The sequence below is a fragment of the Gopherus evgoodei genome, chromosome 3, assembly GCF_007399415.2.
Source record: "Gopherus evgoodei ecotype Sinaloan lineage chromosome 3, rGopEvg1_v1.p, whole genome shotgun sequence".
Taxonomy (NCBI): domain Eukaryota; kingdom Metazoa; phylum Chordata; order Testudines; family Testudinidae; genus Gopherus; species Gopherus evgoodei.
Genome location: NC_044324.1, coordinates 44,280,871 through 44,302,971, shown reverse-complemented (window position 1 = coordinate 44,302,971; position 22,101 = coordinate 44,280,871). Strand labels below are relative to the sequence as shown.

Below are 22,101 nucleotides of genomic sequence, written 5' to 3'. Positions count from 1 at the left end.
AGACAGTATTTGGTCCTGCCATGAGGGCAGGGGACTGGACTCGATGACCTCTCGAGGTCCCTTCTAGTCCTAGAGTCTATGAGTCTATGAGACAACCTTTTAAGTGATGCTGATCTATACAGTAACAATGGTCAATGTACCAGCAGCACTGATGATACTAGCAGTAAAAGAACTATGTATTTATAATTTAGATTGGGTAGATATTATAAAATCTGCAAAGTGTTTAGTATTTGGATTCATAGTAGCAGCAGTAGCCAACATCCTTTATTGACATTTCTCCTCTGTATTATGTTTGAGAAAGATACTTGTTGCACTACTCAATGGAGTAGGGCTGAGGTGATGGAACTCTGAAATATAGACGCACCTCATACATGCGCACGTGTGCACACACACACGTGTATATAACCTATAATACATTGCAATGGCAAGTTTCTGTTGGAAGCTGATATAGTGAGATAAAATTCCTGATGCAATAACAGAGAATATTTGAACCACCAAACTGAAGTGAACTTTTTAAGGTGTCATTCTTGGTCACAGTAGTGTTCTATAAATAAGGTCCTAGTTAACTTACCAACTACGCATTCGCTGCTCCCCCCAAAAAAGATAAAAATGATGTCAATACAAGCATAAGAAAGGATAAGGGACAAATTAAAGTAGCTGACAGGATGTTGTAGTTACATCAGAGAACTAAAGTGCAACCTCTAGAGCAATATAGCACATTTCTACAAAATGCTTAATACATTTTACTATCTTTTAAATCTTGTGCGAATGAGTACCTCCAGATGATGTACAATAAGTATACAGTACTTCACTTTTTCTGGATCTGTTCTCTAATATGTATTTTTAACAAATCATATATTCTTCTCAAATTTGCTTTAAAATAATCTACAAATAATCTACATTTTTCATATCTAATTAAAGCAATAGTATATCTGTTATGTTAAAGGTATGAAGTATAGAGGTGTTTCTTACTCTACAGTGAAATCCCTAATATAAGAAATCAGATGAGAAGAAAATGTTTACTTTTATGTTTTAAATGCTGTAATTTAAAAATATTTCTTTAAAAAAAAATCACAGCTCACCGTACATTGATACATGCATATGTGAATGCCAGTTGAAGGAGGAAAGGTGGTCATCGTAAAGTCAATATAGCAACAGGAAAGTAAGAAAGGTTCTGTTCTGGCTCCCAAATCATCAACCAAATCATTAACTGAGGCCAAAATTTTCAAACTTGAGTCCTTAAAATTGGGCATCTAAATCTATGTTTAAGCACCCAAATAAAGTGTCTGGATTTTCAGTCTGCCATCACTGCAAGAAAGGTGTATTTTTACATTAGATCGTTAACTTGAATTAGCTATCTTGCTGTAAAATCCTAGTGGAGTCAAGGCACGGGTAGTTTTTATTTCAGTGTCATTAATCGAGATCAACCTTCTATCCCTCACCTGCAGTTTACCTCAACTAGATCCATAGAGGTAAAAACTACAGTATGTTATGACAGAAATTTTGCAGCAAGATATCTAACCCAAGTTAAAACACACCATTTTTGGTGGTGAAAACAACTTCCAAGTACCAATCACCGGGAATATCTATGAAAATCAGGCCACATTTCTGGATTTGGGGAACAAAGTTTGAAAATTTTGACCTAAATTCCAATTGCAGGCCCAAATTATACCATTGGTTACACCCTATTTAAAGAAGAATGCCTCCACTCCCCCTCAGCCTATGAAACCCCAGCTTGAGTTTTCAGAGCTAACAATTACAATAACCATATTTCTGCTTGCTAGCAAACAAAGTGAATTTAAATCATAGAAATGTAGAGCTGGAAGGGACCTTGGAGGTCATCTATCCAGCCCTGTGCTGAGGCAGGATCAAGTATAGCTAGATCTTCTCTGACAATTTTAGTTTAATCTGTTCTTAAAAATCTCCAATGATGTGGATTCCACAACTTCCCTTGGAAGCCTATTCCAGAGCTTAACTACCTTTATAGTTAGAAAGCTTTTCCTGTGGTGGGGTATACACACATCAGACTGGAGTGCAAGGGGTTATGGAGCTCCTCTGGGCCCAGGAGGCCCTGCCCTACTGCACCTGCAAAGTCTGCACAGGCTGGAGGAGGAGCTTAGAAAGGGGAGCAGAGTAGCTCAGTGGCAGGCAGATAGTGGAGGTGAGCTGACCTACACTCTGAGCTCTTGGGAAGGAGCTCCACAGGAGCTCTAGCTGCTTCAGGCCTGGCTACAGTGATATGAACAAGCCTACAAAGAAAAGACCTGTAACTCTTTGAAGGTTAGAGACTTTATCTTTGTGTTTAATTCTTTTCTTTACCCTGTGAGAAGAGCGGGGACTGGTAAGAAGTGATCAAGGAGGTAGCTGCGTAGCACCTGAAGGTGCAGGACTTAGTTGCTTAACATTGGGCTCTGAATTAGTACTCACTAGAAAGGGTGGACCTGGGCTCCCTTACCAAGCCGTAAAGAGGGACAGTTAGGGAAATCCATTTCTTGGTGGGGAACCTAGTTGGGGGAAGACCCTAAAGATGCAAGGGTCTGGACCACAAGACCCCAACTCAAAGGGGAAGCCCTGAATCCCTTGCTTAATCCTGATGACCTCCCTGTTATGGGACTCTCTATATATACCCTGAAAGGGGTGGACTAGAAAATGTGACCTGGCTGGAGAACTAAATCACTGAAAGGACAGATCACTGCAGGGTAGAGCAGTAATAAGAAAGGTGAATGCTGGGGAAGAAGTCAGCCTGCCACATCCCCTCCTGATCATTAGGTGGCATTGATGGTGAGTGTTCCCCTTCAGACTAAACAAAATCTCCCTTTGGTGCAGATGAAGCCAATTACTTCTTGTCCTACCTTCAAGGGACATGGAACACTGATCATCGTTCTCTTTAACTGCCCAGAACTGGACACAGTGCTCCAACTGACCAGTGCAGAGTAGAATGGGACAGTTGCCTCCTTTTGTCATACATACACCATTCGGATTGATATACCCCAGAATGATATTAGTTTTTTTTTCCTCAACTGCATCATGTTGTTGACTCGTATTCAATTTGTGATCCACTATAACCTTCAGATCCTTTTCAGCAGGACTACTGCTTATCAAGTTATTCCCCATTTTGTAGTTTGTTCATTTTGATTTTTTTCTTTGCACTTGTCTGTATTGAATTTCATCCTGTTGATTTTAGACCAATTCTCTAATTTGTCAAGGCCTTTTTGAATTCTATTCCTGTCTTCCAAAGTGCTTGCAGTCCCTCCCAGCTTGGTGTCATCTGCAGATTTTATAAGTATACCCTCCATTCCATTATCCAAGCCATTAATGAAAATATTGAATAGTATCAGAACAAGGAGAGACCCCTGAAGGGCTCTAGTAGATACATTCCCCTGATTTGATAGCAAACCCATTGACAACTATTCTTTGAGTTTGGTCTTTCAACCAGTTTTGCACCTACATTATAGGTTTCATCTAGGCTACGTTTCTCTAGTTTGCCTATGACTATGTCTTAAGGGACTGTGTTAAAAGACTTAAAGACATTGTCATACCATGTCTACAGTTTCTCTCCTATCTGCTAGGCCAATAATCCTGTCAACAAAGAAAATGAGTTGGTTTTGCACAATTTGCTCTTGACAAATCCGTGTTGGCTATTGCTGATCATCCTATTATCATCTAGGTGCTTACAACTTGATTGTTTAATAATTTTTTCTGGTAACTTTCCAGGTATCAAAGTTAGGGTGACTAGTCTATAATTCCTTGGGTCCTCTTTGTTCCCCTTTTAAAGATAGGTACTATGTTTGCCCTTCTTCAGTTCTCTGGGATCTCACTTGCCCTCCATGAGTTCTCACAGATAATTGCTAACAGTTCTGAGATTGCTTCAGCTAGTTCCTTCAATACTCTAAGGTGAATTTTGTCAAGCCCTGCTGACTGGAATACATCTAACATCTATATATTCTTCACATATTCTTTCCCTATTTTGGCATGTGTTCTTTCCCTCTTGTTAATTTCTGTTCACAATTCAACTTTTTAATGAAGACTGAAGCAAAATAGTCACTAAACACCTGAGCCTTCTTGAGGTCATTCCTTATTAGCTCTCTTTCTCCAATAAGAAAAGGACCTACACTTTCTTTTTTTCTTTCTCTTATACCTAATGTATTTATATAACCTCTTGTTATTGCCTTATGTCTTTTGCTAGGTATAACTCATTTTGTGCCTCAGCCTTTCTGATTTTGCCTCTATATACCGGTGCTATTCTTGGACATTTGTCCATGTCTGCACTTTTGGTAGGATTCCTTTTTGATTTTTAAGGCCATTAAAGAGCTCTTGATGGAGCTATATTAGTCTCTTCCTTTTCTTTCTGTCTTTCCTTCACATCGGGATAGTGTACTGTTGCTCCTTTAATGCAGTCTCTCTGAGAGACTGCTAGCTCTCTTGAACTCCTTTTCCCCTTAGATTTTCTTCCTATGGGGCTTTACCTAATATGTTCCGAGTTTGTCTGCTTTTTGTAAGTCTGTTGTACTTATTTCACTGTACTCACTCCTTCATTTCCTTAGAATCATGAATCTATCATTTCCTGCTCACTTTCACCCAAATTGCCTTCAGATTTGCAACTAGTTCCTCCCTGTTAGTCAGAATGATGTTTAAAATGCCTGTCCCCCTTGTTACTTCCTCCCTTCTGAAACAAAAGGTTGTCCCCAGTACATTTCAAGAACTTACTGGACATTTTGTGTTATGCTGCATTAAAGTCTCCTACCAAGTCTTACTACCAGGGCTGGTGTGATTTTGCTATGGAAGTCATTGGGTGATTTTTAACATAGAACCTTCAAGACCATTTTCACAGTAGCTTTGCAGAGTAGTTCCACACCTTAACTCTTGTTAATAAATGTGCTATTTTGTTTGTTTTTTACAGTGTTTGCTTTAGCAAAGCTAGCTCTGGATAAGCTGATGGGCTGTCTGTTTAAAGTGGTAAAACCAAGGGGGTTGCAAGTAGATCTGGTTGGGAACTGGAATTTCCATTCTGTGGGAAATGCCAATATTTTTAAAAGTATTTTTTGTTCCAAATTGGAACAAAAAGCAAAAAGCTAAACTTTGAAGTTTCCTATAAAATGAAACCCCCAAAACTGTTTGTTTGGAACTTTCGAAACATTTCATTTTGATAATGTTGAATCATTTCATTTAGATATAAATGTATTACTGTAATAACAAAATGTTTCATCTTTTCATTTTGACTCATTGTTTTTAATATAAAAGTCTAAATTAAATGTGCATACTTATATATAAGTCTAAATGAAATGAATCAAAATGATAGTTAAAACATTTTCACCTTATCAAATGAAACATTGTGACCTCATGAAACTGAAATGAGAAAATAAAAATTGTTTTCACTTTTTCCCTGTTGAAAAACTCATTAAAAACTATGCATTCTCACAAAATGTTTTCTTTGACAGAAAATTGTTCCATCAAATTTTTCAACCAGCTTTAATTGCAAGTCTGGTTAGTCTTTCCTAGTACCTTCATGATATCACTACATAAGGACTGCTGTATTAGAAGTCTCATAAAGATATATTTATTGTCTAAACCAGGGATTGGCAACATTTGGCATGCAGCCGATCAGGGAAATCCACTGGTGGGCTGGGACGGTTTTTTGTCTGCAGGTTCGGCCGATTGCAGCTCCCACTGGCCGTGGTTCACTGTTCCAGGCCAATAAGGACTGCAGGAAGCGATGGCTAGCACATCCCTTGGCCCACGCCGCTTCCAACAGGCCCCATAGGCCTGGAGCAGCGAGCCGCGGCAAGTGGGAGCTGCGATTGGCTGAACCTGCAGATGCTGCAGGTAAACAAACGGTCCCGGCCCACCAGAGGATTTCCTTGATGGACCATGTGCCAAAGGTTGCCAATCCCTGGTCTATACATATGTAAGTATAACTTCTCAATAGTATATCCCTGCCTACACTGGAAATCTAATGAGTATCCTCAGTGAGCTGAGCCACACACAGAAACGTAGCAGCTTCTTTGAAAAAAGCATAGTCATAATTTTTAGACACACACATCTAAAAGGGCAACTATAACAGGATGAAAATCTACATTATAACAGCAATAATCATTTGGATTAGTTTTTTGCCATTGTAAATTACAAAATCATGGTCTGGTCATGGAAAAGGCTTTATAGGTTAATAGAAATATCCTTTATAGTGCAGTAAAAGTTGATAAAAGCCATTTAGTAATTTTTAATACTATAAAATCCATTTAATCTGCCAAGTCCAGCTGTTGCTTCTTGTTCAGCCCTGTAACAGCAGCAGTGAAGGAATGCAAGTGGAAGGGCTATTTTTCTTTTCCAGGCTTTGCAAAGTCAAAAGGCCTTCTAAGAACTAAAGCAATAAAGCAGATATGTGTGAAGGATGCTGAACTGCATTGTTGTTAATACTGAATGTTCACAGTTGCAAACAAATTACTTGGGCATAGTTAACAGTTAATATAAAAGAGATTGTTAATCATTTGGCTGTTCCCTGTTTAATGTTTCATTTAGTCAGAGAAACATAGTGCAAGTCAACCTTCATGTAGACATTCAGCAAAATCACCAAAAAGTCCCAAACCAGCAGATGGAAAAGCCCATTCAGTTTTTTATGCCAAAGAAAGCAAAGAAGTCAAGAAGGCAAGACCTGAAAGGACTACGCCCCTGGGATCTGATAAGGGTAATATGAAATGCTGCTGCTCTTGTGTAAGGCAACAGTTATGTTTTAAGAATTTTGTTTTGATGAACTATTTCCATTTTTCTGTTCATTTTTTTTTAAGTCTATGGAATGGTTGCTGAAATGTTTCTATTAAATACTGTATAATGTATGAGCAGAGAAGTGAAAATATTTATTGCTCTTTTGGAAGTAGTACAGAGAAAACACACAAACCAACATTTAAAAATATAGGTGCATATAGACAGGCTTCTTAATCCATAATTTCCTTGCAATGTCCAAGTCATTTGGTCAGCCATTTTAGAAAGGATTACGATTAACATAACAGTATCAAAATCTATCAATTTATCATATTTATATCACTGATTTCTTGTATAAAATCATACTTTAGGAAAAACATAGCAGTTGTACTGTATACATGCTATGTATATTTGTGTATATATTTCTAAACATTTCTTAGCTTATAAACTCATTAGACTGGGGTGTCAGGACCGCAGTTATTGGGATGCAGGGATGAGGCTAAGACCTGGGTTGAAGGGGATTTGCGAACATGGTCTGAGGTCAGTCTAGAGGGTCAAGGCCAGAAGCAGCAGTCTGTATGAGTATCATGCCATAGGATCAGGTCGTAGTGGAGGTCAGTGAGCTGCACCGGATTGAAGTCAAATGATCCAGCTGGACTGGGTTAGTGGAACCAAGACAGAGCGAGGCATTAGAAGTGGAGCAGGGGACCAGGAACTGAGGTGCCAGTAGCAGAGCAGAGGTCCAGCAGCGAGGCCAGGAGTCGAGAGCAGGGCTAGGGTGAGAAACCAGGAGCAAGGTAAGGTATCAGCAGTGTGCAGCACAATTTGTTTGCAGCAGCAAGCCAGGGACCCAAATAGTTGTGCAGATAGCCTCCAGGTATTTATCCTAGAACTTAAATAGTGTTCTTGTGCCAATCAGGGAACACAGTAGGCTTTGCCACTCAGGACTTCTATAGATGGGACATCCTGTATGCTTGAACCTGTAGTCCCATAATCTGCTGTTCCATGATTTCCCAGAGTTGTTGGGTAGCAGTGTAGATGGAACCAGCAGACCAGGGTTCCAGAGGCACAGCTCCTCACATGTGGATTGTGTCCACCTGCCTACTTCTGTTTATATGCAAGCTTATTCTAAACATCTTAGGTTGTAAGCTCATTAGACTAGGGTTGTCTGTGCCTGTCTACTTATATTTGTACAAAACCTAGCACAGTAGGGCTAATCAGGGCCTCTGCATACTTTAATATTAAATTATGCAAATTGCTGATCTTCATTCTGCCTCAAATTTCTGAATGTGTATTCTTGCTTTTTATTAAGAAATAAAACATAATAAATATACATTAACAAAGAAAAAATAAGAAGAAATTATGTTTTGGCTATTTGATTGCCCTTTATTCTTCTAGGGCATGAAGACTGATAATTCAACAGTTTTAGTCTGTTTCTGTAATAGTTTTAGTTTACTGGACATTGATATTTGCACTGCTACATGACCCTTTCTTGGCCAAGTGTTCTCCACAACACTTCCTAGTAAGTCCTTTCAGGCAAAAATAAAATATTTCAACAGGAATACATTTTTTTCTTTGAAACTGATAGGTTGTGCAACTTTTGGAAATAAAGCCAATAAGATTAATGTTCTTTTCTTATTATAGAATTGATTCTTTACTTACTAAGAAAAATAATGAATTTTAATAATCCTAAGTGTGAATTTGATGAACAAGGAACTATGACATGTTCATGGAGGTATACAAAGAGTATTTTATAACTAATGTTTTTCATTACTTTCCAGCACCAAGTATTTTTAAAGCTGGTAAACCCCGGGGAGAAGTCCAAGGGGCAGCAGAGGTACAAGAAGACAAAAATCTGAAAGTGGAGATGCCTATCGATCAGGTAAATTCAGGGCAAATTTATTGCCCTCTAATAAATTTATTGGTATAAATATTCTTGGTCCTGTAAAGTAGGAAGAATGAATTTAATTAGCATATCCCCTCTTGCCCTCTATCTGTCTTTTACAGGAATAAGGTAGAAATAGATTTCCTGGAGTCTCTGGGCAAAAGCAGCCCTTTGTTTAAGTTACTGTAACTATTATATTAGAAAAATTAGTGAGACCTGACTAAGCTATTAGTCTGTAAAAATCCCACGGTTGAAACAAAGTTAGAAGAAGTGAAACAATTTGGTGTATGATCTTCCTCTTTCCTTACAGCTTGCTGAATTATACATATCAAAGCATATGTCTTCTCTATTAGTCTTACTGAAAAAAATCAGCAAGCTTTAAATAACTTGTCTACTTGGGGGGTTTAATTTGCACTGATTTTTCTTGCACATTGATTGGTGCATATTAGTCAGTCTGCAACAGTTGTGCATCAACTGTAAAATATTTTCTGCTTCAGTATGGATCAGTGTGTATGCATGGCATGGATTTGGGCAGAGTAGGTGAGTAACATTCTGTGCAAGTATCCCAGAGTGCTTTGCTTTGCTGCTGTTCTGTATGCATTCTGTGACTTCTCTTGCTCTGAGTTGTGGGATATTGTAGCACGGCATGCACTCTCTGCTGCAGTGCCTCCTGCTGGTCGTCCAGGAATTAGCTCATCCCAGCCTCCAAGCGCCTCCTGCTGGCCGGTGTCTCCCTACTGGTACCTGCTTCCTGGTCAACCTCCACCACTTATAGTACTTCTGACCCCACATCCCTCACCAGCCTGCAGTGCCCATTCTCCTGGGTACTGCCCATGGCAGTATCCCCACACTCGGGGCTCCTCCCTTCCCCAGGGAACCCCAATCCCTTAAGCCCACCTTGCCTCAGTGACCCACTCCCAGTCTTCATCTGGCCCCTTCCTTCAGGGGCAAACTGCAGTCTGAAGTGGCCACTCATCATCAGCCAGGTGGTTGGACCTGTTGCCTCTTCCTTCTCTGGCTGCTCCCCACAGCTCCAGTACCTCCTCAGGCCTAGGAAGCAAAGCCTCAGCCTGGGAGTTCACCAGGATGGAGCTCCTCCTGTTCCTCCCACCACTACTCTGCCCAAGGTTCATCCTTCTGCTTGCAGGCAACCAGTCTTTCCCTCTCCAAGGCTGGAGAGGGACGGACTACCTTCTGGCCCTGCAGCCCTTTGATGGGGCCCACCTGGCCCTGATTGGCTGCTTCCCAGCCTTTTCTGATTGTTTAATTATTATTGTTTAATGTATCAGTTTGTACCAACACATCCCTCTAACACCTCAGTCTAGGACAGCTCCTCAGATTTGTTACCTAAAAAGATTGGCTCACATCCTTTGTAGTGAAGATGGATGCAAAAAATTCATTTAGCTTTTCTTCAATGACCTTGTCTTCCTTGAGTGCTCCTTTAGAATTTCGATTGGACAGTGGCCCCACCGATTGTTTGGCAGGCTTCCTGCGTCTGATGTGCTTAAAAAAATTATTAGTTTTTTATTAGTTATTTCAAATAGAGTAATATTTTAACATATGTGTTTCCAGGCAACTGTGTACAATCAGGAAGCATTAGTAAAATGCATGTGCAGCCCATCAATTATGTTTATGCTTTGTCCAGGCCGAAAGCCTCTGGAGTGGAGATTCCCAATTCATTCAAAGTTGGTCTAAGTTCCTGGATAACATAAGGGTAGATTTCTTGTGAGGGCTTGCCTTGTTCTTTACAACTTCTGGGACGCGGACTGCAGTAGCAAAGTCATTTAACCGTCTACATGCTCTCAAAAAATATTAGTTTTTAGCTGCTCTTCAGATTCTTTTTGGCCTACTTATACTTTTGCACTTGACTTGCCAGAGTTTATGCTCCTTTCTATTTCTTTCAGTAGGATTTAACTTCTAACTTTTAAAGGATGCCTTTTTTGCCTCTAACCGCTTCTTTTACTTTGTTTAACCGTGGTGGCACTTTTTTGGTCTTTTTACTATGATTTTTAATTTGGGGTATACATTTAATTTGAGCCTCAATTATGGTGTTTTTAATAAGATGCAGCTAGAAGTCATTTCACTTTTGTGACTTTTACCTTTTAATTTCCATTTAACTAGCATCCTTATTTTCGTGTGTGTCCCCTTTCTGAAGTTAAATGCTAATGTGTTGGGCTTTGTTGATGTCTCCCTCCCCCCTCCCCATAAAGATGTTACATTTAATTACATTATAGTCACTATTACTACCACTGTTATAGAGCAGTTCAGCTCTAGTCATCTCTTGGACAAGATCCTGTGCTACATTTAGGACTAAATGAAGAATTGCCTCTCCCATTGTGGGTTCCAGGACTAGCTGTTCCACGAAGCAATCATTAGTGCTATCTAGAAATTCTATCTTTGCCTCCAGCCCTGAGGTGACATATACCTAGTCGTTATAGGGATAGTTGAAATCCCCCATTATTATTGAGTTTTCAGTTTTTGTAGCCTCTCTAATTTCCCTGAACATTTCACAATCACCATCAGGTCGGCAGTGTATTCCTACTGCTATGCTCTTATTATTGAAGCATGGAATTTCTATCTGCAGAGATTCTATGGTAGTGTTTGGTTTAAGATTTTACTATTTTTAACTTCAGGCTTCTTTCACATATAATTCCACTCCCCATCCAGCACAACCTACTCTGTCATTCCTGTATATTTTGTACCCTGGTGTTATCGTATCCCATTGATTATGATTGTTCCACAAAGTTTCTGTGATGCCTATTTTATTAATATCCTCATTTAATACCAGGCATCAAGTTCACCCATCTTAGTATTTAAACTTCTAGCATTTGTATACAAGCACTTATAAAATTTATCAATATTTAGTTGTCTGCATTTGTGTGAAGTAATTCAATGGGTCTCTTTATTTTAACTGTTTCTCTTCAGTTTCTGCCTGTACTTTATTAACCTCTATCCTCTCATCTGTACGAGAATATAGAGTATCCCCTTTAATAAATCCTCCCCTCAGGGATGTCTCTGTCTGAACAATGTACTCCTCTGAATCAGTCGGCTTTCTCCCAGCCCTTTATTTAAAACCTCCTCTGAGACCTTTTTAATTTTACATTCCAGCAATTTAGTTCCGTTTGGTTTAGGTGGAGCCCGTCTTTTCTGTATATGCTCCTCCTTTCCCCAAGGGTTCACCAGGTTCTAATAGACTTAAATCCCCTCTCTGAACATCATCATTTAATCCATGCATTGAGACCCTGCAGTTCTGTCTGTCTAGCTGGCCCTGTGTGTGGAACTGGAAGCATTTCAGAGAATGCTATCATGGAAGTCCTGGATTTTAATCTCTTACCTGGCAACCTAAATTTGGCCTCCAAGACCTTTCTCTTACCTTTCCCTATGTCACTGGTACATACATATACCATGACAACCATCTCCTCCCCAGCACTGAATGTAAGTTTATCTAAATGTCTTGAGAGGTCTGCAGCCTTCACACCTGGAAGGCCATTCACAATGTGGTTCTCATGGTTATCACAAACCCAGCTATCTATATTTTTAATAGAATCCCCCATTACTATTACCTGGCTCTTCATAATAACTGGGGGCTCCTCCCCTGGGAGGGGATGAGAGGATGACATCATCTGTAGGAGAATCCCAATTATGGGATTGTTTCCCTCCATTCCAGCTTGATGTTCTCCTTTCCCCAGACTTTCATCCTCCTCCACAGCACAGAAGTTGTCTGAGCAGGGATAGGACTGTTCTGTTGTGTCCCTGAAAGTCTCGTCTATGTACCTCTCTGTTTCCCTAGCTCCTCCAGTTCAGTCGGATCTCAAGAGCTCAGTGAATGGACACATACACTACCTGCCCACAAGGCAGGTAATCGCTTATGCTTCATTCAATGCAATAAAAGACATTCCAGAATGCATGATTCTGTTCTGTCTTTGCTGTGGTATCGGCAATGTTTTTTTTTGTAAATCAGAAAGTTTGATGATCTCATAGATAAGGGTTGTCTTGATACCATTAAGTTTTTAGAGTAGCATGTATTGAAGGCAGCCACCTAAAACTTTTTCCTCTGCTACTTAAATACCATTCCTTAAATTTTTAAACTATCAAGGTAAGGAAAAATGCTAAAATCAAGTTCCTTCATTCATCTACCAAAAACTGTGGGCTAAGTATTTGCATGTAACTGAGGGGTACGAACCAGGGATTTAAATTGCAGTATATAAACTATAAAACATGTGTTTATAACATTTTAGTCCCTCTGATGATGATAGAAATGAGAGAAAAAGCTGCAGCTTTTTACTTGCTCCCTTGCACTAGCTCCTCCAGTGATTCAAAGCATAGCTTCCAGCTTTATACTCCTGAGCAAGGCTATGCCTTCTAATCCCTGACAGACACTGGATCTGAGAGATGATGTATGGATACTTACTGAAATTCTGTGGCCTCTGGGAGAATACTCTGATTTCCCAGTTTGTATATATTAAAAGTTTTTTGATCTGGAATCTATTAAATTCCCCAGAGATAGACACAAAACCTGATAGTGTTTACTTTCTGCACAGCACACGTAGGAAGGGAGACGTAGCCAGTTTCATTGGCAAAATGAGAGCAGAGTGGGGACTTGGATCTAGCTGAACAGCATATGAAGTGGCAAGATTCTTCTAATGCTTACACTCAGTTACTTTGTGACACAGCTGCACCTACAGATGTACAGACTGACACAGACAATTGCATACTATTGTGCAGGAATGCAGACACTTCCATACAATATAACAACACAATATTACAAAAACTTACTACTGGACAGTTGCTGAGCACAACTGAGTGTGAATGCATTTTTCATTTCACGTGAACTTCAGCTTTTTTTTGCAGTGTGGGTAAGAATCATTCAGCCTTTTCTGTACACGTGAAAAACAAGCTTCATTGTCTGTAGAGGAAGGGATTAGACCAGTTCCGTGTTTTAAATATCTGGATAACAATACTTGCACAGTACTCTAACAGATTGGTTAAAACACCAGTGTTGCTGATATTTAAAAAATGAAGCAAGGTAAAGTGTTTACCAGTCAGGATCCATAATATATGCTGCTCCATCTCTATCTTGATCTTCTCCAAATACAAATAATGGCTTTTATGTTTCTTTTTTGTATAAACAAAAACAAATCTGATTAGACACCATCATCTTTCAATTTCAGGAAGAATGAGAGAGATTGCCTAAGGGCAATGAACTATTACCTCCTGTCAAATCTCTCATTCAGTTCTTCTATGAGGTCAAACCACTTGTGATCAGTAAAATCTTTGTTTGTATTTTAAATTGAATTTAGAGCTTGTGAAAGGTGCCAGATGGACAGCACAGGGAAGTGAAGTCATCTGTTTATTCATGGAACAGATGCTGCTCAGGATGCAGCAGTGGTCTGCTTCTTACTAGCCCACCAATATGTCTGAACTGGTTTGGAGTGATTAGCTCAGATTAGCTTGCTTCGTGACCTGACACTCCTTTGCCTCTCTGTTCATATAAATTCCACTCATATAGAGAGAGAGAGAGTGTGTGTGTGTGTCATACTCCTCCTTAAGACATCCCAGTGGCAGCTGCTGTTATAAAAGGAGACATAGTTTCTTCTAATTTCCCACAGGGTCCCCTAATTCTAGTAACAATTGGAAGTTACTAGAGGAAGAGATATATTTGGTCCTGCCTGCACTCTAAGCTACACAGTGTTACTTTTGGAGACTGAGAAAGACAGCTGTTCGACGGTACACTAAGAGCTTAGAAGCTTTCTCTTCTGTTCTGTTACTAGTTTTAATTGGCCTTGGAAAGGAAGTGGGTCACACTCTCTTGCATAGAAAATGCTTTATCATCACTGCTCTCTGAATTTCCCTGGATATTTCACAGGGCACTTTTTTTTTAGCTCTGTATACAGGTGCAGAATAAAACCTGACTTTATAGGCTCCATTAACTAGGCTTTCCATATATTAGTGCTCCATTTGGAGCCAAACACTCCATCACCAGCTTGGTAAAAAATGGCTTTTGTACAGACCCATTATTTACTTTTAATTATAAGTCCATCTAACTGTTAACTAGATCAATAAAAAATTTACCAAAATACTTTTGTTCTCCACTGTGAATACTTAAGCACAAGAATGATGCTCATTGGTTGAGAGACAAAGATCATACCTGTGTTGTTTGCTTCTATGATACTAATGCTAAAAGAAATCTTTAATGACTCATGTTCACAGTTTGCATGGGTTTGCATATACATTTCAGCTGTCTAGTCATGATGTTTTATTAACTCTACTAGCCATATAGAGATTGGAAACTGGTCAGCTATTGTAAGAATTTCTTTGCTGCCATCTTTGAACTCATAATATTTCAGAAACTGGGCCTGCCTGTTTCTGTGATAATATCTTCCTGATATTATCACAAGATAGACCTCAACCTGTTACACATGAAAAGATTATCCTGAAAATAAACTGGCTTCATCTGTCTCTTTTGCTAAGAAATTAAATACAACTTTGGTGTTTCTCTAACTGATACTATATTTACAATGCTGACATTTTTTGAAGATTTCATTCAAGAGACTGACAGGCAGTAAGACTGCATTTCCATTATTCTACCATCAGTGGACACTTTGAAATTATACTTTAGGACAAAAAATACGGATAAGCGGAATTATGAAATCAGAAATATTAAACTCTGTTTCTTCACTGTTTAGCCACACTAAATCATTAGGTTGACCTAACTACAATGCGCAGGGTGCAAACTTTTTCACAAGCCTGAGAAATGTAGCTGGGTCGATCCAATTTTTAAGTGAAGACTAGGACTAAGACTAACAGGAAAAAAAATTCAGCTAAAGAGTACAAATATCATTCCCATTGAAATAAAACCAAAAAGTGAAATGTAATCACCAGTAAAGAAATTTTGTTGGATAATACAAGCCTTTGGGACTTGTGGTAAAATTTGCAGTGGGGATAGTTAACACAGAACCAACCTAGCTTGGTAAATGTGACCTCGTGGAAAGATGGAAACAGAAAGCTTATCTAATTTCCAAATCTTGCTGCAGTCTTAAAAGCTGTATCTTGGAAGCCCTCCAAGCAGTCTTCCAGAAGAGAGTCTGTTCACTTTTGCTGACGATATCAATGCAGAACACCACTGCAGACTTTATTAGAGAAGTCAGACAGGCTTTTGGTGTTAGAATGCAGCTTGCCCATAATTGAAGGGACACCAAAAATTTAAAAATCAAACTGTTTCTGAAGATGTTTTGTCCACTGTTGATACAAGTAACCCCTAAAATCAGAATAATTGAAAGAGTTTAGGAAGAAAATCCCCCACAAAAATTCTCTTTATGTTGTGCATTTCACAGCTCATTGTGTAAAGTTAATTTTCATGTCTCCACTGTATAGTCCATTAGTTGGTCACTTCCCTCTTTTTGTGTGTGTGTGTGTGAATCTTTTACACAGAAACAGGGAAGAGAAATGTATTTTTAAAAATAAATAGGGCTCTAAAACCACAACTGGCAGGGTACTTGGGTACCCTTGTAGTACCTGAAACAACTTTCAACACACTTTTTAACTGAGAATTTCAAACTGATTTTGTGCCTCTAGTGCTAAAGTACTTGAGGTCAAATCCTGGTCTACTGAAGTAAACAGGATTTTTGCCACTAACTTCCCTGGCATCAGGATTTGGTCCAATGGTGAAGATGAAAAGCTTTCAGTAATCAGGTTTGGGATTCCTGATGTGTTAGGCTTTGTTTAAACACTTAGGAAACCTTGGTCTGTGGCCTGGTCTACATTTAAAAGTTTTGCCAGCATAGCTATGCCAGTTAGGCGCATAGACACAGTGGTAGTGACATCAAAGCACTTTTTCATATTTTTTTCAGGGAACTGGTATAAACTATACTGGCAAAATAATGAAAATAAAATAGACTGCATCTGTACTAGGAGAGGCTGCTGGTAGTCTAGTGTAGATAAGACCTCTGCCTCAAAGAGTTTATAATATAGAGCAGCAAATACCAACACTCCAAACTACTTATTCATTTGTATATTTAAATAATCACATACAGTGAGCATGCATTTCATTATATTTAGTCATATAGACTTCTAATCAAATTGCATGGCTTTAAATATTAAAATATTTGAAAATAAAAAAAAATAATTGGTATATCTCCAATCTCCTAGAACTGGAAGGGACCTTGAAAGGTTGTTGAGTCCAGCCCCCTCCCTTCACTAGCAGGACCAAGTACTGATTTTTTGCCCCAGATCCCTAAGTGGCCCCCTCAAGGATTGAACTCACAACCCTGGGTTTAGCAGGCCAATGCTCAAACCACTGAACTATCCCTCCCCCCACTATATTTTAATTTTAGATCATATTTCTGAAAAAAGAGTATTCAACAGGGCAGGTTGCCATTTTTGAGGCCCTGCTCCAAAAAGAATCTCATGAAGTTAACAGTCTCTGACTTTTCGTTTTTGGGGAAGTTATTGGAAAGATGTTGTTTGAATAGCTCCAGTTATATCTTGAACTTGCAAATGTTGAAGATCACTGTCAGTTTTGTTTTAGCTGTAGGTGCAATGCACAGGTGATTTTGTTGATGGCAGTATCTCTAGCAATGGTGTACATGCTGATGAGGATCAAAAGCTATCAGCAGCCTTTGATATTAATAATTACTGGGCTTTGATGACTTGCCTGTGGGATCTTTCAGGAAGATAACCCTTCAGTGGACTCTTTTCTTCCTCTTTGAAAGGTGCTAAAGGGTACAATGAAACATTATTTTAGTTCTCCAAGGTCTTTTACAAGCAGAATACTGCAGGGTTCCAACTTGCCAACCATCCTCTCCAATATGTATGTCAAGACCTCGGGAAATAGTGAGAATTTTGTTTTGCAATGTCATCAATCTGACAAATGTGGTGAAGTGGTTGGGAGGAAACTGGTTTAAAAGGAGCCCAGATAAGATGGAGGAGATGCTGATTTGAGGAAGAGGAAATATCTAGAAGGCATGGTCTTGGGTTTGGGCAGTTTCTATTTGAAGTGTCTTTGATCTTCATTATTCTCATTCTTGGGAAGAAAGAGGGAAGTATTGGATGCATCTCTGCTCTTGGTGATATGCGATGCTATTTCAGATACAACTAACCTGGACTGCCATCCTTTCTTTCTGATTCTTCATAGAATTTAAGGGAGGGGTTCTCAAACTGAGGGTCGTGACTCCTCAGTGGGTCACAAGGTTATTATGTGGGAGGTCATGAGTTGTCAGCCTCCAACCCAAAGCCCGCTTTGCCTCCAGCATTTATAATGGTGTTAAATATGTTTAAATGTGTGTTTTTTTTTTAATTTATAAGGAGGGTCCTACTCAGAGGCTTGCTGTGTGAAATGGGTCCCTAGTACAACCACTGGTTTAAGGCCAGAAGGTACCATTAGGTGTCATCTAATCTGACGCCCTGTATATAACAGGCCATTACATTTCATCTAGTTACCGAGCATTGAACCAAATAACTTGATTTGACGACATCCAGAGGTGGAGAATCTCCACCACTTCCTTTGGTAAGTGTACCAATAGTGAATCACTCTGACAGTTAAAAATGTGTGCCTAACTTTTCATTTGACTTTGACTGGTTTCAGTTTCCAGTCATTATTTTTTGTTTATGCCTTTTTCTGATAGAGTAGAGTCTGGTATTTTCTCCTTATGAAAGTATGAATAAACTGTAAGTAATTCATCTCTCAATCTTTTTTTTTTAAATAAGATAAAGAGATTAAACTCTTTAAATGTCTCATTTTAAGGCATTTTCTCCAGCTCTTGAATCGGTTTTGTTGCTCTTTTCTGTACCCTCTCTGATTTTTCAACATCCTTTTTAAAATATGGGTGGCAGAAATATAAGCAATATTCAAATATTGGTCTCATCAATGCTGTACATGATGCAAAATCACTTGCTTACTTTTACTTTCTATCCCCTTAGTTTATACATCCAAGGATTTCAGTAGCCCTTTTTGCTATCTAATCATTCTGGGGACTTGTGTTGATTTGCTTGTTCACTGTAACCCCTAAATCCTTGTCAGAGTCACTGCTTTCTATGCAGTTACCTTTATCAGCCAAATTTGCTGTCTGATCAAACAATGAAATCAGTGTTATTTGACAAGAAAGACTTACTTTCTATAAAATCATGTTGACTGACATTAATTATATTCTTGTCTTTTAATTCTTTATCAATTAAATCCTGTATAATTCTTTATCAATTAAATCCAGTACCAGCTTTTCCATTTTTTTCCTGGAATTGATGTTAGGTTAACTGACCGATATTTACCTGGGTCATCCTGCTTTTTCTCTTTGAGTATTGCCACGTTCAACAGTAGTACTCTTACAGTGTTCTGGAATCCAAGGTTTATTAAAAATTAACATCAGTGCGCCAGAGATTTCTTCAGCCAATTCTTTTAAGACTCTTTAGTGCAAGCTATTTGGGCCTGTTGATTTTAAAATGTTTATCACTAGTAGATGATGTTGTCTAGCATCCTCCTCGTTAACTAATGGACTGGAAATTGCTTCATCATCCTCATGTTATATGAGTACATCCTCCCTCTTCTTTAAAAAGAAGTCAGAAATATTTATTGAACATTTCTGTCTTTTCTGCACTATTATTAACAATTTTACCACCTCCATCTAGCATTGGGCCTATACCATTGCCAGGATTTCTTTTGTTCCTAATATACCAGGGATGGCCAAACTGTGGCCCACGAGCCACATGCGGGTCTTTTGTAATTAAAGTGTGGCTTGCAAAGTCCCCCTCGCGGGTCCTCCATTCTCCACCTACCAGACTGAGGCGGGAGCATGGGACCTCTGCCTTGCAACTGGGTGATGGGATGGGGCTTCTGCCCAGCAGGGAGGAGGGTCTCGGGGCTTCAGCCTCACAAGGTGTACCTGCTGGGGTTCAGGGCTTCAGCAGGAGCAGGGCTGAAACCCCAAGCCTTGGCAGGTGCCTCCCAAGGTGCTGAAGCCCCGATTCCCGGCAGGTGTCCCTCGGCTCACAAACTTCTGAAAATTTTCGTATGCTGCTCAGGGATCTCCTTCCTATTGTCCTTAGCCCTGCCAGCATGGATTTTTCCCTATGTGACCGGAGTCCCATTGGGGGCCAGCTATAGTCACTCAATTAGGATGAACTGCAATGAATGAGCCAGACAATCCCCATAAAGCTGGCGGATATTCCAATACTTAGATTTACCAAGACAGCATAAAACAGCCTCTTCATTACTTTACTGGTTACTCAGAAGTCCAAACAACACAGTTCCCTTAAAGTGATCCAGCCTCAGGCCTCCATCCAGGTATCTAATCAAATATGATGATTTCTGAAAAATTTATTTCATTGTATAAAAGAAAAGGTTCTACCAATCCCAAAGGATTGGACACATTAGCTCCCAGGTTACTGAATATTCCAGATCTTACCCAAATATACGCCACAGCCAATTCTTATTAACTAAACTAAACTTTATTAAAAACAAAAGAGAGAGAGAGTATAGTTAAAAGATCAATATACCTACAGACATGAGTTCAATTCTTAAGATTCAGATTCATAGCAGAGATGTGAGCTTTGTAGTTGCAAAGAGTTCTTTTGGAAATAGTTCATAGGTTATAGTCCAATGTTCAAATCTCATATTCAGGGTTTACCAGCATAACTGGGACCTCAATCTTGTGATTCAAACTTCCCCCTATGAAGCTTAAGCAGATCTGAGATAACGGAATCAGGACCCAAGGATCTTTTATACAATTTCATGTCCTTTTCGACAAGCTGGAGTTCAAAAGGTGTAATTAGCATGATTTTGAAGGTGGTTCATCACTGGTACTTAGCTGTAGAATTAACATAAGACAATTTGCTTGTTCCTCCACCATTCACAGATTATTTGCTATAGATCTCAAAGACAGATGTATACAGAGATATCCCATGTTTAGAATTAATTTAAATGCTAGCATATTCTTTTGATCTCTGAATTATCAGAATACAGCCTGGACAGGGACTGTTGATTACATCGTTGACCCTACTCATACATACATAAATACACAAAAACACAAACATTATCTCCCCACATATCTTTTGAGGGTTATTTATTTTGCATGATATTTAACCCTTTCTAGCCTTGTGTGTCACCCTAATTCCTTCAGCTTCCCATATCAATTTTCCACACTTCAAAACTTCTAATTTATATTGATTCCTATCTATTCCCCCCTTTCCATTTGTTATATATTGCTTTTTATTTTTCATTGCTGACTTCATTTTGCCACTGAACCGGGGTAAACTTTTTTTCAGTATTGTCCTCTTTTATGACTATGGAATATGACAGGCTTTTTGGCCTGTAGGGGTTAGCAGTAGATCCTTCTGCTCTGGGTCAGTGGGAGGCCACTCTGCCTCACTACACCAGTGGGCATCGCCCACAGTCAGGGATTTAGCAGAGAAGTAAACATTTGAAGGCTTTGGCCCTTAGGCAAGGCAGAACCGCGAAGGCAGATGGGGAGGTGTCACCCCTTGAACCGAGGTGGGTGGAGTCTGGCCAGGCTTGGTTAAAGGGCAGGACAGGAAGTATAAAGGAGGAGCCCTGGTTCAGCCAGTCTTCAGCGGGGTAGGATCCTCCTTGGGCTCCAGTCCCCAGAGCAGACAGAAGGATCTGTCTGCTCCTGTGGCTCCCACCCTACTGAGCTGCAGGGCTCCTCCTTTATACTTCCTGTCCGGCCCTTTAACCAAGCCTGGCCAGATTCCACCCGCCTCGGTTCAAGGGGTGACACCTCCCCCTCTGCATCGGTGGGAGGCCACTCCACCTCACTACACGGCCATCCAAGAAACTCATCTTAAAGAACTCCCAATTTTCCTTCGTGTATTTCTGTCTAAATTTTTCCTCCCAATTAGTTTTGCCCATAATTTCCCTCCGCTTTGGGAAATAAACCCTTTTGAAGTCTCCACCACAATAATCTGTGCCTAAGTAACTATAAGGCTAGAGTGCAATGTGCTTTACTGGGGAATATTCTTGGAAAAGGCATAGTTAAGCTTCTAGGAAATGGTGCAGAATGAGTGAGAGAAGGACAAAGGGTAAAGAAAGACAGCTGTGGAGAGTTGGTGATTCAGGGAGATGTGTGATGGAAAGAGATCAGAAGATATGGGGATAGCCTTAGAGGGGGAACAATGATAAAGGTCCTAAGGAAAGAGAGAGAATGGGACAAACGGAGAATGGGAACAGAAATAACAAATGAGAGAGAGGAAAACAGAAAGAAATGAAATATGATACAAAAGAATAGAATGTGTGTGTAAATGAGAGAGAAATAGCAGTAAATACACATTTCTTTTTCCTATTTGCTCCTAGCATAGATTTGATTTTATATTTGTAGTATAAAAGTCTGATGATTTAGTTTTGTTTGGTTTGGGAGATACATTGTGGGAGGTGCAGCAACATTTTTCCTTGCCTGGAAAAATAATACATCTAAGGTTATCCCTACTCTAAAGCTACTTTGCACATCTCTGACTGTTAATCGTTTTCCTTCTCTTATATTTTTCTTAGAATGTATTTAGTAAGGTAGTTTTCC

At 39.5% G+C, this 22,101-nt stretch overlaps 1 protein-coding gene across 7 annotated transcripts in view; it reads left to right on the top strand.

Annotated features, from left to right (window-relative positions):
• The window catches only part of DCDC2C (doublecortin domain containing 2C), a 121,495-nt gene that overhangs the window by 60,808 nt on the left and 38,586 nt on the right, over positions 1 to 22,101 (top strand). For all 7 annotated transcript variants that reach the window (XR_003999321.1, XR_003999322.1, XM_030554200.1 and 4 more), the window contains 2 exons: positions 6,517 to 6,682; positions 8,478 to 8,578. Coding sequence is in view for 5 of the 7 variants with exons in the window: in XM_030554200.1 (XP_030410060.1) it covers positions 6,517 to 6,682; positions 8,478 to 8,578 (267 nt within the window). In the remaining 2 variants the exon portion in view is untranslated. The remainder of the gene's footprint in view (positions 1 to 6,516; positions 6,683 to 8,477; positions 8,579 to 22,101) is intronic.